The 22,858-nt window shown below is 48.9% G+C and overlaps 1 protein-coding gene and 1 long non-coding RNA gene across 2 annotated transcripts; one reads left to right on the plus strand and one right to left on the minus strand.

The window, feature by feature from the left end:
* Positions 1 to 4,687: 4,687 nt before the first annotated feature.
* Positions 4,688 to 21,457, plus strand: LOC135397676 (uncharacterized). Its single transcript, XR_010423691.1, has 2 exons — positions 4,688 to 5,184; positions 16,986 to 21,457. It is a non-coding gene; the product is annotated as an uncharacterized LOC135397676 (long non-coding RNA).
* Positions 21,458 to 21,905: 448 nt separating this feature from the next.
* On the minus strand, positions 21,906 to 22,487 carry LOC135397510 (uncharacterized protein K02A2.6-like). The gene has a single exon (XM_064629113.1). The coding sequence runs from the start codon at positions 22,485 to 22,487 to the stop codon at positions 21,906 to 21,908; it is 582 nt and encodes a 193-aa protein (XP_064485183.1).
* Positions 22,488 to 22,858: the final 371 nt, after the last annotated feature.

Consider the following 22,858-nt stretch of genomic DNA (forward strand, 5'->3'; position numbering starts at 1 on the left):
AATTCGATGTTCGATGTGCGCGCTCACCTCGTTGTCTGCCATCTTGTCCGGCCCGTGTCTTCTGTTTTGCACAAACTTTGGCCGACCACGTGGTGAACGGGGAGGCCTGTCGCGTGTGAAAATGACGAAAAAGAAGTAGCGCGAGCCATATACACACTCAGGCGACAGAAAGCCCCGGTTTGACTTAAACACCCCTCGTATATGATTCACGTTTGATATGACAACGTTTACCCTGTGATACCGATCAATTCTGCACGCATCCAAATGGCTCGTACGTACAAAACGCAACGTCGTTCCCTCGGTCCCTTCCTGCGACCCGTTTGCCCCGTTTGTTAGCCCCGCCACGTGACTGCACAGGGTTGGCAACAAACGCAACAGCTCTGCCGTTGTTAGGGGTCAGAAATTCGTCTACTAACACTGTCCATGACTAAACGGATGGCTGCGCCCGGGCGGTCGCGCTCGAGGATATAGGAGAATCCCATTGGCGGCGCGCCAAGTCCGTTCCCTAGAGTCTTCCCATATTGACTCTGTGGACGACGGAATGCCACTGTGGTGAATATTGAAAATCGTGTGTTCTGACAGAGCAGCGGAAATGCGTCTTCCACTTCGGCCGCCCGCTAACGACGTCACGTCGGCCGTCGCCATGTGAGAGCTGGCCCTTACCCAAGTGGATTAAAGGGATAGTCGCATCCGGAAGCGTGTTCCGGAACTATTATGGTCATGTTCCCTGTCGTTCATAATGTACGCCGGCAAATTTTCTCCGCACAAATCCACTTGGTTGACTCAGAAACGATTTTTAAATGTTCGCGCGCACGGCAATCCCCGCAAGGCGCCGACACTGGATGACGTCACCCGGATAAACCAACCATCAGGAGGCGCTCCTTCCCGCCGCAGATTCTGTGTGTGTCTGAGCGTGCGTCTGACCCTTTTTCTTGTTGTCTTGTCGCGTTTGCTTTGAAGTACTTTGAACCACGGCGTGTGGCCTAGGATTTCACGCCGTTGACGTGCGATGTCACAGCCAGGAAACAGGTGCTACGTGCTCGGGTGCAGAAAGACTTATAACGCGAATGCCGAGCTTACATTTCACCGACATCGCAATGGCGAAACGAAACGAAAGTGGAAGGCAGCGATCGCCAGCCACTACTGTGGTGTGGCCCAAGGATTGAATGTTTCACACGTCTGTTCCTGTCATTTCGCCGACGACGCCTATTTTGATGAAGATGTATTGCAAGTTCGGCTTGGGCTACGGCAGAAAGAGAAGCGGCTGAAGATTGACGCCGTGCCTACCACATTCGATCAGGAACAAGGGCAGGAACCAGTAACGGAGGTAAGTGACAATTTTGCGTGGTCACAGCTACGCTGCGATAAAAAATATCAGTTGTCACAGTAAACATCATCGCGAACACCTGGCCTCGCCGCCGATTGTAACGTCACAGTCACACCGGCTACTAATGTACACAAAGTATTAGAATAATTGCAGCATCCTGACGCAATAGTACGCGTACTCTAGAGAAATAAGATTGGTGTGTTGTTGCTGTGCTAATTGTCGCCAGTATTATGCAGGAGTAACGTAACACTCCCACATGATAGCATTATTCTAATGTTATTGCGGCTAGTGGATGTTCCTACAGTTAATGGTGTAAGCCTGATGGCTGCATTCAGGGATGTGAAACCATCGCAATCTGTGTTTGGCTACGTCCGAGACACTTGCATCAGTATTCTACTGCAGCCTTTTTGCTAATTTCTGGCTCTATTTCAGGCGGCAGCAAGCACGTCAACGGAATCAACTGGATTTGGCATGTTTTGTCAAACCACAAAAATATTGCAATTCTTTTTGCACGTTTCCCAAAATAATGGATATGTACGAGCCCTGAAAATTGTCGAATTCTGTGAAAGGAATCTTGTGTGATGCGGCTGCCAGCGTTTATAACGTAATGTCGACAGGAAAATAACTGTGCCAATGAAATAGGGACCGCAAAGGGGAAGATTTATTTCCATAGTCATTTTTATATTTGTTATTGTACCCGCTAGGCCCTCCACGTATTCTTTTGAGTGTTAACCCTCAAGGCCATATTTCAGGTGTGGAGGTCATGGCTGAAGCAAGTGCTGGGGACCCACTTCCCACTTCACGGCGCCTCTCACAAGGGGGTTGTCATCCCCTGATTCCAGGAAGAGGAAAACAACGGACACAGACTTGCATAGCATATTAGTACACCAGATATGGATCTGCCAACGTGAACCCTCCTAACATCCCTGTGCCAGCATACCTGTAACCACCCAGACTTCACACCACATTAATTTAGAACCACAGCACAACATAATAAAATAGCTTAGGTTTATTTGCCTCCCATGCATAATGGGAGGCAAATAAACCTAAGCTATTTTGTTATTCCCACTCCGTCATACTCCACTGTACAATAAATCGATACAATTATAGGGTCATTCTTTATTCCAGTCACTACACCCCGCTCGGCACTAACTTAGTGCAGTACAGTCTGAGTTTGATGCCAGAGCTAATACCGCCACGTGTAGTAGTTTTTGCTGTACAGACTGGTAGACAGTCTGTTGACTGCAACTGGAGATACACAGTGACAAGACAAAACGTCCCCCACGCTGCAATGACGAAAAGACCACACCTATAGTATCCTCGAAAACCTCTGATGGGAGGCAAGGGGGTTGACCAAGGGCTCACTTACACGAAGTGTGCCTATGTCAGCAAAATTTATTGTCTTGCCACTACATGTCTCCAGTTCCAGCCATCAGTATGCACCAGCTTGTCTCTCTTGCCAAGACACCCTTGTTTCGATGGTCCTAATGCTGATAGCCTTGATAAGACGTAGACGGGAACTCCCTCCTGATTGCTCGGACAACGCATCCAGGAACCTGTCATCTGTTCCTTGGGCCAAGGTATCCCCAGACCCATCTTCGTGAATGATGAGTATGCCGTGAACCTCAGGCAGCTGGAAAAGACAACACCACAGGACATTTCTTTTTGTTTAGCATCATATCTTGTGGGCATTTGCATACCTGCCAAATCTCCAGCAGTGTTGAGAAGACAATGGCCAGAACAGAAGAACAGACACTATTCCAACCTTGGAGTTCAAAGCCTGTGCATTCATTCCTTAGTTCCAGGGTCTCCCTCATTTTGAATGTGTAAGGTTGGCAGGTGTACAACATAGTACAACAGAAAAATGTCCGCCTCTTTCAGGATGAGCCTGATTCCAACTGTTAACTCCCTCCCAAACCAGCTTCCCTACAATTTCGGCAAAATCCAATTTCTCACAAAATATGTTACTCTTACATTCTTCAGTAACATGCTTCCCCCCTTCATTGCCACCTCAAATGCTTCTGTTTTCAGACTTGCAAGACTTTCCTTCCGAGTTTAAAATTCCCAATGGATTTAATCAGGGTTTTGTGTTGCCAATCAAGGCATGGCTAACTGGCATAATTGAGAGCATGTCGAGACTAGCTGAGGCGGCTATGTTGCTTCACTTTTCCTAATGGAATTGTTGGACCATGATTCTCTGGATTGTTCCACGGCTGTCGTCCACGGCTACGATTTATGGGGGACAAACTTGTGTAGGCCAAAAAGCTGCTGAGAATAGTCTCCCTTCTGTATACAGCCCTTGTCCACTTTAGGTGCGACAATTTGCATAACCAACAACACTCGACTAGCACTCGAGTTTACCCTTCCGAATCTTGATGGGGGGCGGGGGGTCATTTAAACCGAAAAATTCATTACTGTCGTAATCATATAGCAAACGAGAGTGCACTGCAGCAGGCTTACCTGTGGTCCTGGGGATTGAGTCGTCTAGAATGTTGATCGTAGTGGCAGCATTGAGGCGCGTACACCACTAGAAGTTCTCTACGGAGGCAGACGTCCCTGAGTAATGGGTGTTGTGTTATGCACTGCACGGCAGCACTGTTGCACATTTCTACCACCCTGGCAACAGAATGGCAACACAGGCGCTCGTCGGGCTCCTGTGGGTCGCAGACTCCACACAGTCACCTGCCGATTTCAACATTCTAAACTGTTTCGCACATCCGACGGCAACCATGCAAAGAGATACGTCACCTAAAAATGTCATCCCGCGGGTTAGCCGCAGCCACATCTCGTGGATGGTCGGCGGGTTCCAGAGGCATTGGGTCCGTAGAGTATGGGTCATCATCCAGCTACCGCTAACGTGTTCGTCAGAATCTCCCCCAGACAGGGAAACATCACTCTCGTTTTCCGACTCCATGTTTGCTCCCTTCGCTTCGCGATCGCCAAACAGGCGCGCGGCTCGCATTTGCCCAGGGCGCGCGCTGATTGGCTTTATCCCTGTGACGTTTGCTCCCACTTTTAGAGAGCGAGGGCGCAAGGATTCCGGTTTCTTTTTCATTTGGATTGCGCGGAAAGTACGCCGCGGATCGAAATGGTGTTTTCGGGCCCACTTCAGTGGTCGGCAAGGAATTAGAATTCGCATTAGTTTCGAAATTGACCTCGGAGAATGCGACTGTCCCTTTAACTGGCTGCGCGCTTATCCCGATTGCAGGCTTTTCGTCATTGTTGGATTTCATCGTATGCTTGCAAGATTGCAACCATTCCTTCCAAGTAAAACACACACGCACATACAAGGCACATTGGTAAGGACACATCTTGACAGCATTTCTCTCGCGCTTGCGACAGCCCCATGCGTTACACGTCATATCGATAACAATTCCGCTTTCTTTTTAAACGTTTTCTTTGAATCCCTGAATCCCTGGTTGACACCTCCTTACTTGGCATCTTACGCCCTTGGACTCACGCCCCATTCCTAATCGATCATTTGTCACCGGGGGTGATGACGTCGAACACTCCCGGGTTTATCAAGCGCCGCGTCCAAGGTTAGGCCTCTTTCTCTTTAGCCACTTGGTAAGCGTTTCTTCTTCCCGAAGGACTTAAAAGTATGTCGTGAAGGTCACTTGAGGCCACATGCTTGGAATAGCGGGGCAAGCGCTACATGAATTTTACGAGTGCTTGAAAATCTTGGTATTTTTCCGGGTTGCCAATTTATCTTCCGTGTGTCCCCACATGGACCTTTGCTGGATGTGCTGTGCGTATGTGTGACACCTTCGCTGGATATGTTGTGTGTGTACCCTGGAGACTATACGGTGACATCGTAGGCGCTACTCTGCCGACGGTGGACCGCTGGTGACTATCAGGTTAAGTTCCTTCTTAGCCAAATACGGCCTGGTTCCTCTCACCCTGTGTAAAAAAAAAAAAAAAAAAAAAAAAAAATGTCGAATTGTTGTGAATACTAGATCAAAGTAATGTCGTGGCCTGTAGACTGGTCTGGGTATCGGCTTGGTCGCGGAACCGTAAAAATGGGAGGGGGGGGGGGAAGTACTTTGTTACCAGCGTGACACAGGGTGTACGTACACTATGTCGTTTGGTGTGAGCTTTCTCACGACGTTTCTTCTGACTCCGTGACCTTGCAGTATCGAGCTCTTAACTGATTCAGCCTCAATTGATTAGAGCGGTCTCCTGCTATCGGGAAGAGATGCGATTTTCTTGTGCATTGAGAATGCGCAAGGTTCGCCCTACATCGATATACTATCAGCTGCGATAGACAATCAGAAAATGATAACAGTGTGCCTTCTGCACACACAATTCGGCATGCCTGACTGTCCCCCCCGTATGTAACCAGTTCGAAGTCATCTACTTCTATTCAAGATTAACAGCGAAAGTATGGAAAGTGTGGCCGAAGGATACCATGGCATCTGTTTGCTCTGAGTTATCCCAAGTATGATTTCGAGCCTCACTTTCTCATGTAAAGTATATAACAATGAAATCTTCTACTTACCCTAGATGCAAAACAAGGGTCAAACAAACAATGATACAATGACAATAACTGGTCATGCGTGATTCGGCACAGTTCCCTGTGAAGTTCCCTGCGAAGTTTGCCCAAGACGCACCGGCGCTCCCTGCGATAATCGTGACCTTGCCCGCCTAACCGTGGCCGACTGCAGCAGGCAGTACATCAGTTTGGACTCTGCCTGTTTGGACCGCCTAGTTTGGACACTTCGCATTACAGCGTGTAATGAAAAAAAAAAAAAGAAGAAAAAGAAAAGAAAAGCGTATGCACTTCCTGTTGTCAACAGCTTGGGAGACAGAACGGTATCTTTCTCAATAACGGTTGACCCTGAGCGGGGTTATGTGGTGCATGGAGCTTCTTTCATCAGCGCCATTAAGAAACGCGTGAACATCACAGAACGAACGAAGTCTGCATGAAACGAAGCGACCTAATAATTCACTTTATTAAAACTTTCGAGCGTATAAAAGGGATCCCGTAATTCCACGACCATAATTTAAGCGCAGCTTCCTCCCGGAAATTTACGTGTAAATCTATCCTGAATTATTCGTGAAACGTGCAAAGTCCGCCTGCATGCGGAGGTCGAGAGTAACGGCGATGGAGAGTTTTGGACAACCGTTTTTGCATGTTCGATACGATATCCGCTAAGGTGTTCGTCAAGTGGCGCACGCGTAACGCTAGAGGAGCTTCACTAGCGCATCGCATGTACGGATCTCCCCGAGGAATGAACCTTTTTCACAGAGCCATTCGTAGGGAGTGTTTGGCCATTCTCTGATCTTTTGCCGCCTCATAGGTTGAGCCTATTTTAACGTCAGAGTCGTCGGTGCGCCGCTCAGAAAGCCTGAATCCAAAGCAGAATTCCCTTATCAGCCATCTGGTGCGCGCCATTTTTACCTTGTCCTCCAGCTTTGTTATCGCAATGAATGTAATCTACAGGAATAACCGACTTATGCCCCACAGCCTCCTGTGATAAGAGAGGCTTTGTTGCCAAACTGAAAGCGTTCAAGGACATAGGTCTTTCGGAGGACGATGTGCGCACGTGTCTTCCCTTCTTGCATTGTAAACTGCGATCAGTATCAATGTGTCGTCGGCGGCCTTCTGTCGACGGGACAATGGGCCCTGTGCGCTAACCAGAGGGCGCGGCCTTTTCTTTTTCCCCTTCCCCTTTTTTCATTTTTTTCGGAATAGCAAGCGGGCTCTTTGCCTAGCTAACCTTTCCTTTCTTTTTTTCTTAATAAACATATCCCCCCCCCCCCCGTAAAGGGCATTAACCGTCCTCGCGCAGAGCGGAGCAAAGAACAGAAACTTTCAAAGGAGGCGCGTCTCCATCAGTGAATACACTTATGTGAGCATTCAGACTCGCGTACAGATGTTCTTTGTTTTCGTTGTGTGCTTATGTATGTACATATATATCATGATGAGGGGACGAAACAGGTTGTTGCTATTGCTGTGTATAATAAATCTTGTTTTGACATTGCGAGGTTGAAATTTGGAGATGATCGTGTCTTCATTGACTGATAGGAAACTTTATACATGGAGGAACAAAAAGAAAGATTAACCGGTCTCGTTGCTGTGACATTCAAAAAAAAAGAAAGAAAAAGAACTAAAAGTACAGTATGAATGAACAAAGAAAAGTAACATGATAAAAGAAAGAGATACAAAAGTTGAAAAGGAGGGTTGCCATCAGCTTTGTGACGTCCAAGCTACGCATGGGACATACAAAGCTGAATACCTGTTCCTTTGCGTGCTTGAATAAGCGGTCTTCAATGTGTTTCAAGCTATTACCATTACTGTTTTGTTTTCCATTGATATTTACCCCCCGCCGTTCCATTCTTCCGCAAAACTTCTCGGCCACGTGGGCGAAAACGGCCCGTTCAGCAGACGCGCTTCCGGAGCGTTCGGGAGAATCTTCGCATACATCCGTGTTGGCGCGCCACCTGACGGCGTCTTCCGCGAACGGGCCGCCCTTCACACCAGACAATATTCATCTAGCCACAATACCTGTGGGAACTTAAAAAGCGATGCATCTCGCCAAGTGCGAGCAATTCGATACCGTGTATTTGAAAGTGCCACGTCGTCTGCTAAACTACCACGCGTTCCATATATTGGGGGGCCGACGTAGCTGCTCACTCGCGCCAGCTGGTGCACAGAAACGACGGCGATGGAGGACGTCGCATGACGCACATGGATGACGCACTTCAAACTAGGCTCCTCCTAATGGTCAAACCCTTCCTATAAACGGCTCTTTATCATATACTCATCGTATCCTAGCGGTTCTCCAATGAACCATGTTCGCACTTCAAAACAAACCCCGTGGGTAGCACAAAGGACCAAAACACGTTCGGAGTGGGACAAATTACAGTCACCAAACAGGGGCAGAGTGTCGTATCCGCTTTCCGCGCCGGAGCCACCGTCCGGTGTCCGCGATTGGGCCGATTGTGTCACGTGGTTTCTCCTTCAAAGAACTCTCCGTCCATTTTGAGTCACCTCCATGCAAAACTGGTTTCCTGGGTTGCGAACTATCTCGACTGCGCGTTGATTTTCGGCGGAGAAGGGGGAGATTTGCATCCCATTGCCAGGCGACGCAGCCGCGCCGGAACCAATATGGCGGTCTCGCTCGCCGGCGTGGCTCAGTGTCGCTACTCTGCCAGCCGCCGGCTCTAAAGCGAAACGCACTGCCTCCAAAATATTGTCGCCACCGGCGCGCGTACGCGGAAGATCTCTGATTGGCTGCGCAATATAAATATTTGTATACTCATTGGTCTAAAAAACTGGCGTCAGTTTCCTTCGCGCTGATTGGGCGAGAGTAATTTGACTGAGGAGCGAGCATCCGAACGCGCGAACCAGCCGCCGGCTCTAAAGCGAAACGCACCGCCTCGAAAATATTTTCGCCACCGGCGTGCCAGCTCGGAAGATCTCTGATTGGCTGCGCATTATATGTATAAATATTTGGATGCTCATTGGTCTCCAAGAACTGGCGTCAGTTTCCTTCGCGCTGATTGGGCGAGAGTCATTTGATTGAGGCGCGCGTATCCAAACGGTCGATCGAACGGATCGAACCGGCTGTGCTGTCTGGGGTTTTTCCTGGGTTTTCCTCAGACGCTTTCAGACATATGTCGGCACAGTTCCCTTAGAAGTCGGCCCAGGACGCACATTCCCCCAGGGCGTGAGTCGTGACGTTGCCCACATACGTGAGGCCGACAACGGCAAGCCCTATCATCACCAGCACCACCACCATCGATCGAACGGAGGAGAAAGAAAAACGACAGCTAGGAGACATCGCGTCTGTCCGGCCACGCGTGTTCTCTCGGACTTCAGACTGCAACCGTTGTGCACGCAGACGCTAGGGGTAGTTTGAGGGTTTTGAATGCTTTAGGTTTAGATTGTGGCGAACTGCTAATGTGAGAACGGAATGGCACATCCACCTGATCGTCACAACAGCGGGAAGACGAACACGACATGGAATCCCTGCACCTCCAAAGGACGCAGAAATCGTCAGAGAGGAAGTCTGCACTCTTTCCGACGTACTGCAGGTGAACAGTAAGACAAGTTTGATTACTTTTTTGTGACTGAAGGAAGCAATGCAGGTTTATCACGTTAAGTGTATTACGTACAACATTTACGAGTCACTCGGTACGTTAGCGGCGTTTCATTGTGCAGTGCATTGCCGTAACTTGTACGTTTCTGATATGCCGCTAATCAAATTATGTGTGGTTATGCTAGTTGCTCCTCATGCACGTCGCAGCCGTTCATTCACTGTGATCTACGAACATTCGTGACAAATGCGCTTTGGTGTTCAAATACAAAATCAAGATCGATTGCCTATCATAGCAGTAATTTTCGTGCAGAGTTACGGATCATTAATAGATTTTTGTTTTGTTTTGTTTTAGTTCTCCCGCAGCCATCGGCAACGACGACGCACATAGCTCAGCATTGGCTTCTGAACTGCCCTTCGATGTCGAAGCACCAAAAGCTCCAGTGAAGCCTGTTACATGACGTAAAAAGATATGTACTGTAGCTTTTTCGAGGCAGTTCCCGAGGACAAGTAAACTTGATTTGTCATACACCATCGCTTTTTGATTGTCTGCTTTGGGACAGCATGATCGTTGCTCTACAGCAAGACAGCAAGCGCCGGAGACAAACGGACGAGGCTGGGGGTAGGGGGGACGAGAGGAGAGACGAAAAACCCGAGGAAAGAAGGGGAAGGAGGTTGTTCTGCGCATGCGCACTGGGCCCCAGCTTTTTTCCCGCGCTGGCCAGCGGAGACGCTGTGAGTGGCTCCTGGGGATCACGTGGTTTGGGCGCCCGCCATTTTCCCTGGACCATTGCGAAACGGCAGCTTCTGGCGGATGACTCTGCTTCCTACTTATGGATCTGTAGGACAGATGAGCTCGCGCCGTTCGTGCGGCCTCCCCACTGGTCCCCACTTCTGTCGTTCCCGTACTGCGCTATCTAGTGGAGACGGAAATAACCCTCTTTCGGCGCCTCAAAGTCGTGCGCATGCGTCGTTGAGAAAAAGGTCCATAGCGTACCGTGTTATCGGATTAACGCGGGTTTCCGGGCTCCGCGAAGAGAAGACTATGCCAACCCTGCGAGAATGCAGATGGCGGTGCGGACTCGCGTCGTAGCATTTTCATGCTGGTCAAGGTGGTTGCGAGTAACCCTTTCATGGAGGCAACGAAATGGATGGCAATAGACCTTATCAACAGCGTAACATCGCTGCACGGTTCACGGTTTGCCATGCGGGAGCGCTACGAGGTTAATTAACTGTGCCGTCTCCTTCCACGGTACACTAAAATCCCAGTCTCGCGTGTAATCGTTTCGGATTATCATACCGTGCACCGTACTGAGATGTTGCAAAGTGGTTTACTTAAACTCACTAACACGAAGGGACAGACACAACATGAAGTCTTAAGACTTTGAGACTTCGTGTTGTGTCTGTCCCTTCGTGTTCCCTAGTCTAGCCTCGGGTTTTACATTACGCATCATCTTCACCAGCTCGATTGCTTCCTAGCCATTTTTTCATTGTCACTATTTATTTTCCTATAGTTCTTTGCCGCAACGTATTAGCCCGATAACTTCTCGACGCAGCGCAGACACAAGCCGCGGGCAGCGTTACGTTCTCGTAGCGAAGCTCGTTGCAACCTTCCGCAGAAGCAAGGTATGCCACCTCGTAAGTGTATCTAACTTCTCGACATGTGAAGTCACCGAAGGAGCTACAGCGTTGCCCGCTGCATTTACAATCCACCTTGGGTAGCGTCTGAGGAATCCTGTTGGGATCAACGTCGTCTTCTTGAATGAACGGGCATGAGGATCTTTCTCCGATATGAAACGATGCGTGGACGATCTTGCATTGGTTGCCCGGGTCTGACGGTGGACCAACTACTTTGAACCGCTCAACTGGCTCTGAACTGGTGATGGTGAAGGGTGCAGCGAGAGACATTAGGAGTATCATGATGTTCTGCATGGTTCCAAAGAGATACATGGTGCCACAGGTTTCGATGAACGTTGAAAACTGAACGTCGTCCAGTACGGTGTCCTGGAATAAAGATGACGTATACTCCTCTAAAGACAGAACTTCACAGCGTGTCAAGTTCAAGCAGCGTTCAGTCGTATCACCCTATCTCCCGATTTCAATCAATCATTACAAAATATTTTATGCAACGACAATACAATGCCAATGTCAAATGTGGAACTGCGAGCACCCGTGTATCTGGGACTGTGAGTGCTGACGCAATCCCCGATGCCCCCTTTTCCACACACATACGCACGCTCATATAAAGAGGCAATGATGAGATGCCCCATAATTATCAGACAAGTAAATTTTTCGCTATATTGCTGTGGCACGTTATATTGAAACAGTACACTTACACAATATTTTTTTAACATGATATCCGCGAACGAACGACAGTGAAACAATTTCCTCATTTGACAAACGCGATTATTTCGTGCACATTACGAACCAAACAGCAGTAAACGTAAAATTACTCACACTTATTTCGCTCTCCGCGAGAGTGCCCTGTCCTGTGCACCGTGTCTCAGGTATATCATTGGTTTAGGTAACTGCCGTCCTTCAGCACATCCTCTCCTCTCGAATGCATGCGGAAATACCCTCAGCTCAACACGCGCCGCATTATCAAACTTTCCAACTTTCCCAGGATGCTTCACGTCCGTCAGCGTGGGTTGTCTTGGCACTTAGGAAACCAGGATACCTCCATTCTAATCCTCCGGCTGCACTCTACATAGAAAACTTGGACGCACAACACGCTCGAAGCCAGCCAAGCGCAGACATCGTTGTCTTCCGAGAATGGGAACAACAACAACAACAACAAATAAGTGATGATGGGGTGTAGTGGAATGATTCGCTGCTGAGGCGGCGCCCTGTCCGATTGCTTGAGGGGGAGAAGATGTTGAAAGATGAAGATGATGATTGTTGGAAACAGGAAGCGTGTATGTCTTTTCTTTTTTGTTGTGAGAGTTTGCATCAGTCTCGGACTTAACGAACTCGCACTCGCGTTATAACTCGAACTTTAACTTACACACTGGGGCACATCCCCCATTTTTTTCTTTATCACATGACATCACATCACATCGAACATTAACTGCAGGGGGGGCTTCCTTACACGGATTATGTGCTGTTGAAGCGCGACGACCAATGTGACAAAGCATTAAAAAATGACAGGAGAAACAAGCATGTCACACCAAACGTGATCTTTAATGGAACACAGATAGGCTCCTGTGATTGGCTACCAGCCCTTGCACGACGCCTCCGCTTCACGATGTAGTGCCCGCTCTCTCTCTCTCTCTCTCTTTCCTCCAATCCCATGGAGGTAAGAAACTAAGGAGAGGGCTATAAGATCGGAGGGCCGTGGGACCCCTCTAGCGGTCGCTCCTGGCAATACCACGCCCATCTAGTTGCCCGGTCACGTGATCCCCACATGTTTCGGCGTTATGGCGGTCTGCTCGGAGGATTGGAAGTTTAGCAAACCTCATCTTCAGCAAACGTCTTACCTTCAAGGAGTCCATTCGCACAATACTTTGAAGGTTATGGGTTGTTTCAACATTTGCCGCGTGATAAATCACAACAAAAGTTGAGCAAAACAGAAGAGAAGCCAGGCAATGTCACGATGACGTACGTACGTCTTCTAGAGATTTGTGATCCATTGCTTCCATACTGAGATGATCTATCTTGTGTTTCAACGGGTGTGATAACTTCTAAGATGTTATGAAAGTGGAAACAGGTTATTCGGCCGCAGCTCGTTTCTGTATTCAGGTAAGATACGCCGCGGACATGGAGGACGCAATGTTTTATGACGTCTTGCCGTGACGTTTATGGGTCACGTGTGTGGGCAACTAACCACAATGCCATGCGCGGGTCACAGCACGCTCGCTTGCATTGGGAGAGGCGCTTAGGGCATCTCCTTAGTTTCTTACCTCCATGTCCAATCCCCACTTAGCCACGCCGCACTACATTCCCGCGCGCGGAGCGATTCTTGTGAGGGGGCGAGGTCAAGTGTATGACTTATGTTGTCACTGACTATAATGTATATGCTATGACCTATATGCTATGACTATATGCTCCAATGACCTTGACCTTTCACACGATGGCAGGGGTGATTTTCTCAAGGACCACGTAGCGGCCTTACGGTTTTTCTTGTTTCCGCCTCCTTCACAGTCGCTGGACGCATGAATGGCCTAAAAGGAGCGCAGTACACACCTTTGTCTCATCTGTTCTATGCATCCTCGTACCCCAGCGTCTCTACTTGACCGCGGGCAGTTGGCTAGTTCGGCACAGAACAGTTCTGTGTTCGTTACCGCTACCACTCATTTTGAGCCAGGTCACCATTCCCAATTTGTGCAAACACGCTTGTTTGTGCCTAAATAGCTCTGGTTAGTAAAACATCCGTGCGCTACATCGTGTGGTCTCAGTCACTCTTGCACTCCTTTCCTTTTGCATTGTCTCTGCGATGACTACTCCAAAATACTCCAAAATCGGCGCCAATTCATTTTTCAGACGTTTTACTTCTCCGAGAAACTTCTCCGGAATTTCGGAAAAAGTTGAAAAACTCCGATAAACAGCTTCCGAATTTTCCCAAAATGAAAAATCCAAAAACTCGGAACCCTAGTCATATATATAATGATTATTCTCAGATGTCATAATAGGAACCACTGGACACCCACGCAATGCGCACCGTCCGCCTAAAAAAAAAAAAAAAAAAAAAAAATTGGTAGACGGTGGGGTTTGCACGCTTGCCCCCCCACCCCACCCGTTGGAAAAAAATCCTTGGAACGCCCATGCGCTAGCTATGTAGTGACACTATTCAACGTGAGGGCACTTTGAGGCAATTCCAGAGGTCCGCTTGGAAAACGTCCAGCGCGTAGAGTCTTTCTTTGTCTGTGAATCGTGCTTTCCCGTTAAAGTCGACAAGGAAATACAGGTGATATACAAATCCTCTTCATGAAAGGCCAGCTTGATGTTGCAACACTGCGTCATTGCAACAGCATGATCGGACGCAAGCCAGAGCTGCCTGGTAGTGGCGGTGGTGGTGGTGTGATGTTTTAATGAAGAATGGTGAGGTCTGCCTGCTCAGACAAGGCGGCAAGTTTCGCTCGTTCGTGAAAGGGAAGGCGAAGGAAGGGGGAGGGGAAAGGGGAAGTAAAAGAGGGAGGATAGAGAGAAATTAAAAGAAATGATAAATTAGAAACATATAGAAAAAGAAATTAGTTAGAGGGGAGGAAGAGAGAAGGACGAATGCGTTCAGGAAAAGCTGTTTAACGATTATGTAGAGGAATGCCAGGATTGCGAAATGCATGTTCACGTCACCACGTGATCGTGGCACGTAGATGTCGCTGTCTGCGCCGTTCCGCAGCATAACGGATGCGTGCCGCTTCGATGAGTTTCTACTATAGGAAACGCCTCGCATTTGTTGCACAATGATATCGGGCTATCGGGCACGCCGCTTGTATGTATAAGGGTTAGGAATTGAAAGAGGAAATTTAAAGTTCACGTTAAAATTTTTGAGCGTGTTCAGCAGGAAGATGGTGTTCGATCGAGAATACGACATTAGAGGCACGGTGAAGTTGTATTCGATCGTGTATTAATTTTCGGTACACACATTTTTATCAATGTTCATCCCTAAATATCATTATCTTACTTTTCCTTTTAGAGCTCCGTACAATAAACATTCCACTTATACCACGTGACCAACGCTTCTCCTGTAACTAGGCTTTGCGACGTTTTTACTGCCTGCTGGTCCTTCTGTTGCGTTTAACGCTCACTACTGTACTCTCTTTATGTCGTACCAACAGCGAATACAGAGAACCCTCGTTAATATGACCCCCAATAATCTGACATACGCGCTTTACGACCATACTCCCGGAGAACAATTTAGTGAAACCTCTGCAAATCCCCCCCCCCCGTTAATATGACAATTCCGCATTCGATGACCAAACTTTTCGGGAACGACCATGGTCATAATAACCAGGGTTCACTGTTATGTTGTAGGTCAGGTCGTTGCAGGCCAAATCGCTGACAAGCTGTGTCCGCGCAGCTTTTCTTTTTTTTTTTCTGCTCCCCCCCTCGCCTCATTGTTGGAATACAATCCAATTGAAATTGACATCGGGACAATTCAAACGAGAGACTCGGATCATACAGGAGGAAAAATAAGCCGAAGCTCTATGGCTGCACCTATAGCATACTATGTAGGGTTCCGCGATTTCCTGTTTTAATCAGACGCCGAAAAACAGACGCCGGCTCAATTTTCCCTCATTCGGTTTTAACCAGAAAACACCGAATACAGAGGTAATGTGCTGTGGTGGCGGTTTTCCTAGAAACGTAATCCTGATGGCTCCTGCATTTTTCCTGATGCGGCGCGCTGCTAGTACTGGTGAATCGCTTTTGATTGCTTCTAAAATTTGAGCGTTGCTCAGAGAAGGATCTACGTCTTTTAGTACTCCGAAACGAGAGTTTGGGGGGCGGGGTTCATAGGCATGTACCGGTGTTACACATATGTTGGTCAGTTTCATCAGGGTAGCCTTGGCTGCGGGGACAGTGACGTCAACAGCTATGATATTTCTTGCGGGATTCCGGCGTATTTCTTTTATCCTTCCATGGAGTTCTGCAGTGATGTACTCCGACAACTTCAGGTGGTTTATCTTCGCGAGCTGTACATCTCGGTGGATAGGCGCGAAAATGACCGTAGTGCCTTCCAACGGGCTTATTCTTTTGTTGTAAATTCCCGTTTGCATTCGCCGCGGGCGCTTCTTCACTTCAGTGAAGTCGTGCTCGTCTGCAGAGGTTGTGTTTAGGTTGTTGAGCAGCTCATCAGATGTAGCTGACGTCTTCACGCTGCCCTTAATCACGCTTACTTCTTCAATAGTGCTGTCACTATCTCCAGAATATGGACTGCTTACTGTTTTAGTACTTGACATGTCATCGTCGTTTGCAGAATCCATGTTGTCTAATATGCAGAGTGAGTTTCTGGACTCACTGTACCTCGCCCGCGTAGGGCCGTGTCAGGAGAACGAGAGGCCTGAATGGGGCTTCGCTGTCGTTATAACGCCACCGCAGCGAACAACGAGCGTCGCGTGGTCGCGCGCTAGGGTTTCTATTCCCCGATAGCTGTCTGGTAAACCATGTACACGCCAAGAGAAACTTCGAAAAACGCCGATTTCGGGAAAATCAATAAACACCGAAAAACGTGCGCCGAAACCGCCCAAACATAAAAACCGCGGAGCCCTAAGCATATGTTATCAAGTGCTCCAAACGTCGCCGTGCCAGTACTGGACAGCTGTTTCAGTCTTGTTGGGCCATTGTCAGCAGTACGCAGGCAGACAACGTTTGAGCGGATGGCGGCCAGTCGCCATCCACCCAAACCTTGCCTGCGGGTGAGGTTCCGTGCGATGATGTTGCCTGCGCGTAAGAAATGGCGCCGACTTGCGGGGAAATGGGGATGACTTCGGGCACCACTCGACATTACGTTACTCGGTCTCCGAAGCGTTCTAAGATCTGTGAACAACACATTGCGTACATAGTGAGCATTCTACGTGTGACAGCCGTTCTTCCTTTTTTTCTCTTTTTTTTTTATTGTTGACTCAAAGAGAATGAGCCACAGAAGATCGTGTACTCATCTTTGTGTTTCTCTCTTTCAGAATTGGGGTTCCAGACACGCACAAGGTCAACCTCCAGACAATATTCGAATTTACCAACACCTCCTCCGACCATAATGTTTCATACGTGCCTCGTGTTGACAGCAGCCATCGTCCTAATATACTCACAGCGATCATTTGTCATCCCGGTGGAGACCGTAGCCCCGCCGCCGAATACCCATGAGCGGTGCGCTGTCCGGCACAGCTCTCACAGCATCGGTGACAGATCCACCTGTACCTTCGTCAGGACGCAAGACGTCGATCCTAACAGGATCCCTCCCGTGTTGCCTAGGGTACGGTGTAAGTGCCGGAGACAGCGATGTTCGCGCACCGGTGACTTCACCTGCCAAGACATTCGAGATACTTTTGAAGTAGCGTACCCCTCAGGAACAGGAAGAGGTGAACTGAAGTACGAGAACGTGACGGTGACGACGGCTTGCGTGTGTGCCACTTCCAGAAGTGTTAGAGCTTATGGTAGAGGGCAGAGGACGCAGAATTCCTTCAAGTTCCCATGAGACCTTGCGTGCCACAGGTCCCAATGAAAGCATCTGAGGGATGGTTAATTGGCATGGCAGTTCCGTGGGACAGCCTGCCTAGCACGAGTTGATCCTGCTCTTCGTATTTAGGGGGAGAGCAGTACTATTTTTAAAGTTTTTGTGGGGAAGTTCTCGCTTGTCCCGTCCTACAGTTGGCAATACAAGGTATATCTAATCTGGCATCCCTCCTACGGATCTTCAACGCGAGCTTGGAGCCAAGGGGAAGTCCCTAACGAGTGGAAGACCGCGATGGTGGTCCCTTTACTGAAACCAGGTCAATCACCGCATCACATCGATTCTTTCCGCCCAATAGCTCTTACAAGCTGTGTGGGGAAGACCTTGGAACGTCTAATATTCAATCGCCTGAGCTGGTACCTTGAGAGCACGGTTTTTTTTCCCGAGGAAATGGTGGGTTTTCGCCCAGGCCGGTCAGCAATGGGGGGGATATGTTTAATAGAGTGAAAAAAAAAAAAAAAGAAAGCGGAAATGTCAGCCATGCTATTGCCAGTTTGCTATTCCGAAAAAGAAACTGAAACAAAATAAACAAAAGGAAAAAAAAAGGAACTGAAAAATAAACAAATAGAAATATGAAGAAAGGAACTAAGAATAAACAAAAGAAATAAAGGAAAGGAAAATATGAAAGAAAAACAGGCACGCGGTGCAGTGCACCGCGTGCCTGTTTGCGTGTTGTAGGCGACGGCATGAGATCTAAATGCTTGGGCACGGGCTGCACACCGGTGGCGAATAGCTAAATGGCAAGCCGAAAGTGTAAGTGGTGGACGTGTAGTGGCAGGAGTAGCAGCTGCGGCGGCTCGTCTTGCAGCCGCGTCTGCGCGTGTGTTACCGGTCAGGCCCACATGACCAGGCACCCACTGAAGCGACAAAGCATGACCATTGGCACGGAGTCTGTTATACATCTGAATGATCATGCTGGGTATATCCTGTATGAGGTTGGGGCGGGCCGACATCAAGCGGAGGAGGGACGCCTTGCTGTCGATGAGGATGACCCATTTACCAGGTGGCAAGTCAGTAATGTATTCATAGGGCGGTAAGAATGGCGAACAGTTCAGGCTCGGTGGACGACATGGGGTAGGGCAGTTTGTAGGCCTGTTCATGGTCTGTATCGGCAACGTAAAAGGCCGCGCCCGATGCTTCAGACATTACAGAAGCATCGGTGAAGATTTGTCGGCAATGGGGATGGGTAGAGGTGAGATGGGCCAAAGCGAGTTGTTGGGCTACCACAGGGCTGATTGCCTGTTTTCGGGGAAAGTCTGGTATAGTGGCGTGAATGCGAGGCCGTTTTAAGGTCCACATTGCTGGCGCAAAGGTAGTGGTAGGTGTCGAGGACGGGAGACAGTCTCGTAAGCGGGTAACTGCTTTGGCAAAAGCGGATGCAGGGCAGCTCACAGCAATACGGCGAAGAGGATGAGAGGGTTGCGTCAGACAGCGAGCGTAGACGCGAAGGGTGGCTGAGTCCCGCAGAATGGGTACAGGCTGCTCCCGAGCTTCTGCGAGTACGGAATATGTCTCCGTTGTTCGAGGGACACCAAGACAAACACGGAGACTGAGGGCTTGGAGGCTCAGGAGCTCCTGCTCTCGGGTGCAGCTGAGGGCATGAAGGATCGGGAGGCTGTACCGCAGTGTGCCCAAAACAAGAGCCGTATGAACCCGGTAGAGGTCCTGGCAACACGGGCACCAGGACGCTCATGCTATACGTTTGAGGACATTGACCTGGCTGGAGGCTTTCGTAGCAAGCGTCTTCACGTGAGATAACCATGTGAGGCCTTGGTCGATTGTGAAGCCCAGGTAACGGCAGGTTTTGACAAAGGTTAAGGGCGAACCGTCGATGAAGAGTGGATATTTGTGGAACGATCTCCACGAAAAGGCCATGGCGACAGTTTTGGCGGGTGAGATGGCTAGGCCGCGGTCGGCAAGATAGTGGGAGATTGTGTCCAAGGAGCGTTGTAGACAACGTTGCATCACATCACGACGAAGAGCAGAGGTCCAAATACAAATGTCATCTGCATAGATTGTGATGTGGGTGAGGCTAGGCAGCTGTGCAGGGAGGGAGGCCATAATGATGTTGCACTGTCATAGGCTTTCTTGATATCCAGGAAAACAGCAGCGGTCAGGAAGCCGTCAGCGCGAGCCTGCTGCTGCCTGACGAACGGCCTGAGCGAAAGCCCATCATTGTTTCCGGGAAGAAAGTATCACTCTCAAGGTGCCAGATGAGACGGGTGAAAATCATTCGTTCCAGAGTTTTACCCACGCAGCTTGTAAGGGCTATCGGGCGGAAGGAGTCGAGGTGATGGGGCGACTGGTCAGGTTTGAGCAAGGGGACAACGATCGCCAATTTCCATTCCTCAGGGATTCGCCCCTGCTGCCAACTGTCATTGAAGAGGCGTTATGAGAGAGAATGGTAAGAGATGCTGCCTCCCCATATGCGGAAGGTGCTGGAGCACCCTGTACGAGATCTGGTCTGCACCTGGGGAGGTATGTTGGGGCGAGGCACATAGGGCAGAGTCTAACTCCTCTAGCGTAAAAGGTAAGTCCAGGACTGTGTTGCTGGTAGATGGCATCGGAGTAGTAGCAGTTTGAGTTGAAGCAGGTGAGGCGGGCATAAAAGTCCTCTGCAATGTGAATTCCGGTGCGTGATGTGGCCAGAGACAAGGAGCGGAACGGGTGACGTTGCGGTACAGGTGTCGAAAGGCCCTTAAGCACACCACAAATACGAGACAGAGTAGAAAAACTTTGTTTTGCCCCACTTGTGCACATACACGAAATCATCTGCCACCCGAGTACATTTCCGTATCCTGCTCCTTTGTGCATGTGCCACATTATAGGCATGTTTATCCGTGCATCTCACAGAACGCTAGATCCCGGGGGCTGAGCCGTAGCGACGGGGGGGGGGGGGCGAGAGGGGCAGCCGCCCCGGGCGCATTCGCGAGAGAGGGCGCCGAACGGCAGGTCCTGGCAGGTTGGTTGGACAGGATAAAGCGGGAACGACGAAAATTTGAATTTACGATCTCGGCAGTGCAAGCGTTTTCATTTATTTGTTTACAGGGCTTCTGACGGCTGTGGGTGAGGAGTGGGGGGGGGGGGGGGGACTTCAGACTTACTCTGTACTGGGCGCTACGGCTCTGCCGAGGGGTATTATTGCCGCGTCACCCACTCTTCCAGATGCTTCCGCGCAAAAGTGTAGCTCCTATACTTCTCGTTGGCTGCTGTGTGGGACGCCTTGCATTCTAGTTGCCTCCGCGGGAAAAATGAAGCCATTATTTCAATTTCATCGTTTCTTTTTTTCTTTTTTGTTGTTGTTGTGGTGGTGTTTATTAATAGGCCTGTTCCTTCACACAAATGTTGCAACGGATGGTCTTTTTTCACATTGTTGAAATACTGAGAACTTTTTGCCCGCTTTGTAGTTTGCTGGGTTTGTGTGTTGAAGCCGTCATGGCTAGAAGTCCGCTCATATTCGAAACCTTAAAAGTGTACCTGAAGCATGTGAAGCGCTTTGTAATTTGTCAAGGGTACTGTGCATCGCCGCTATATTCCTTGACATGGATCATCATGCATGAGGCACCTCACGCCAAGTGATATGGATTTGATTAAACAAATCGGATTTAAGTCAACTCTTTATTTTAGAGAAGCAAATGAAATTATTATGTTTCCAGAATTATAGTTTTTCTGTATTTTATTTTATTTATGTATTTTATTTCTGCTCTTACGCAACAACGTCTTATGACATTATACGGTGACTGTTCGAAGCGCAATGAAATGGAAGGAATCTGTTGATTCGGTAAGCGGCTACAGTATATAGTCGATTGTCTTTTGTTGTAGGTTACTGTTTTAGGTGATATGTGTAACAATGGCGTTCTTCTCCGACAGTGTAATACACACTGAAGTAAATTCCGTGTGGAAAAATAAATTAGGTCAAACAGTCGTCTAGCAAACATAGCAGGTTGGTGTAAGCAATGTCAACTGTCCTTCCACGCCGTAAGGGTTACTCGCGAAAAAAAAAAGGCAAAAAAGAAAAGTGTTTCATTCCGTACATTCAATCACTCAACACATACGTACAATTCAATGTGTTTATATACAACAAAATATGTCTTCTAGCTTAGACCTGTACTTGAAAATGTGTCTAATATGGTTTCTGGAACGGTATTTTGAAATTTGGGGCACCTGATGGTGGGGCAAGATGGTGCAGTTGTCTCGCGACGTAATTATTAGACGCTATTATCGCGAGATGATTAAGAGACCAAGATCGTTGCATCTTGTTAATACTGGTCATTACAGAATACGCAAGTCCTATGTGGCATCCCTACACTATATGCAGGGGCAAAGATAACTTCACCGCACAACAAGCTGCTATATACTCTGTACAATCATCCTAAATGCCATCGTCGGCGTAGGCCTTCATCTTTGCTTTCTTTAGTCGGTCTCTTTGCCGTAGCTTTTCTTGGCGTTGCGCCTCTTGCAGTTGGGGTAACTTTGTCCGAATCTTCCTCCCAAACAAGAGCTCCGCTGGAGTTACGGCGGTAGTTGAATGTGGCGTGGCCCGATAATTCAAAAGATATTCGCTGAGCGCCTCCTTCCATAGCTGTCCCTGAACCCCGGCGGCCTTCACCGTCTTCTCGACGTTCTTAATAAATCTCTCCACTTCGCCGTTGCCCTGCGGCCACAGTGGCGTAGTCTTTTGGTGGCGAATTCCGTTGTTGTCCAAGAATTCTGCGAACTCTTTGCTAAAGAAGGGAGGGCCGTTGTCCGTCCTGAGAACGTAAGGCAGCCCATGCACTGTGAAGATGTCGTTGAGCTTTCCTGTGACAGACTTGGCAGTCAGCGACGACAACGTTGCGACTACGGGGAACCGTGAGTATTCGTCTACTACTACCAGTAAGTATTTGTTGTCAAGCAAAGGACCAGCGAAGTCCGCCGTCAGGGACTGCCACGGGCCGTTCGGCAGCGGTGTCATCTAGGAGCAGTCTAGAGGCCCACAACTTTGTTTCTGTTTTTGGTCAGTATGGAATGTTAGGCGGCCGAAAACAGTTTTCCCACAATTAGTGCAACCGTAGCTAAATTGGGACGCCTGCAATAGCTCCCCGAACCTCCCGTGCGCGAAACACCCTCCTTCGCCTTCACGATAGGCACGTGATGAGCGCCACCACACACGTCACTATGTGACGCAAGTGGTGAGGACGCTCCTCATTGGACTTGGGATCACATGATCGAGGGGAGCAACATCGCCCAGGCCGGAGCGTCTGCTACCGCTTCGGAGACGCCATGCGTTCTCCGGCTTCGTGATGTCCGAAACGGAGGGTTTGAAGGCTGTCCACGACACAACCA

Source organism: Ornithodoros turicata, chromosome 6 (genome assembly GCF_037126465.1).
Source record: "Ornithodoros turicata isolate Travis chromosome 6, ASM3712646v1, whole genome shotgun sequence".
Lineage (NCBI taxonomy): Eukaryota > Metazoa > Arthropoda > Arachnida > Ixodida > Argasidae > Ornithodoros > Ornithodoros turicata.

Bases quoted from the DNA above. Each gene is read 5' to 3' on its own strand.
- LOC135397510 (XM_064629113.1), bottom strand. From the start codon at position 22,487: ATGACACCGCTGCCGAACGGCCCGTGGCAGTCCCTGACGGCGGACTTC.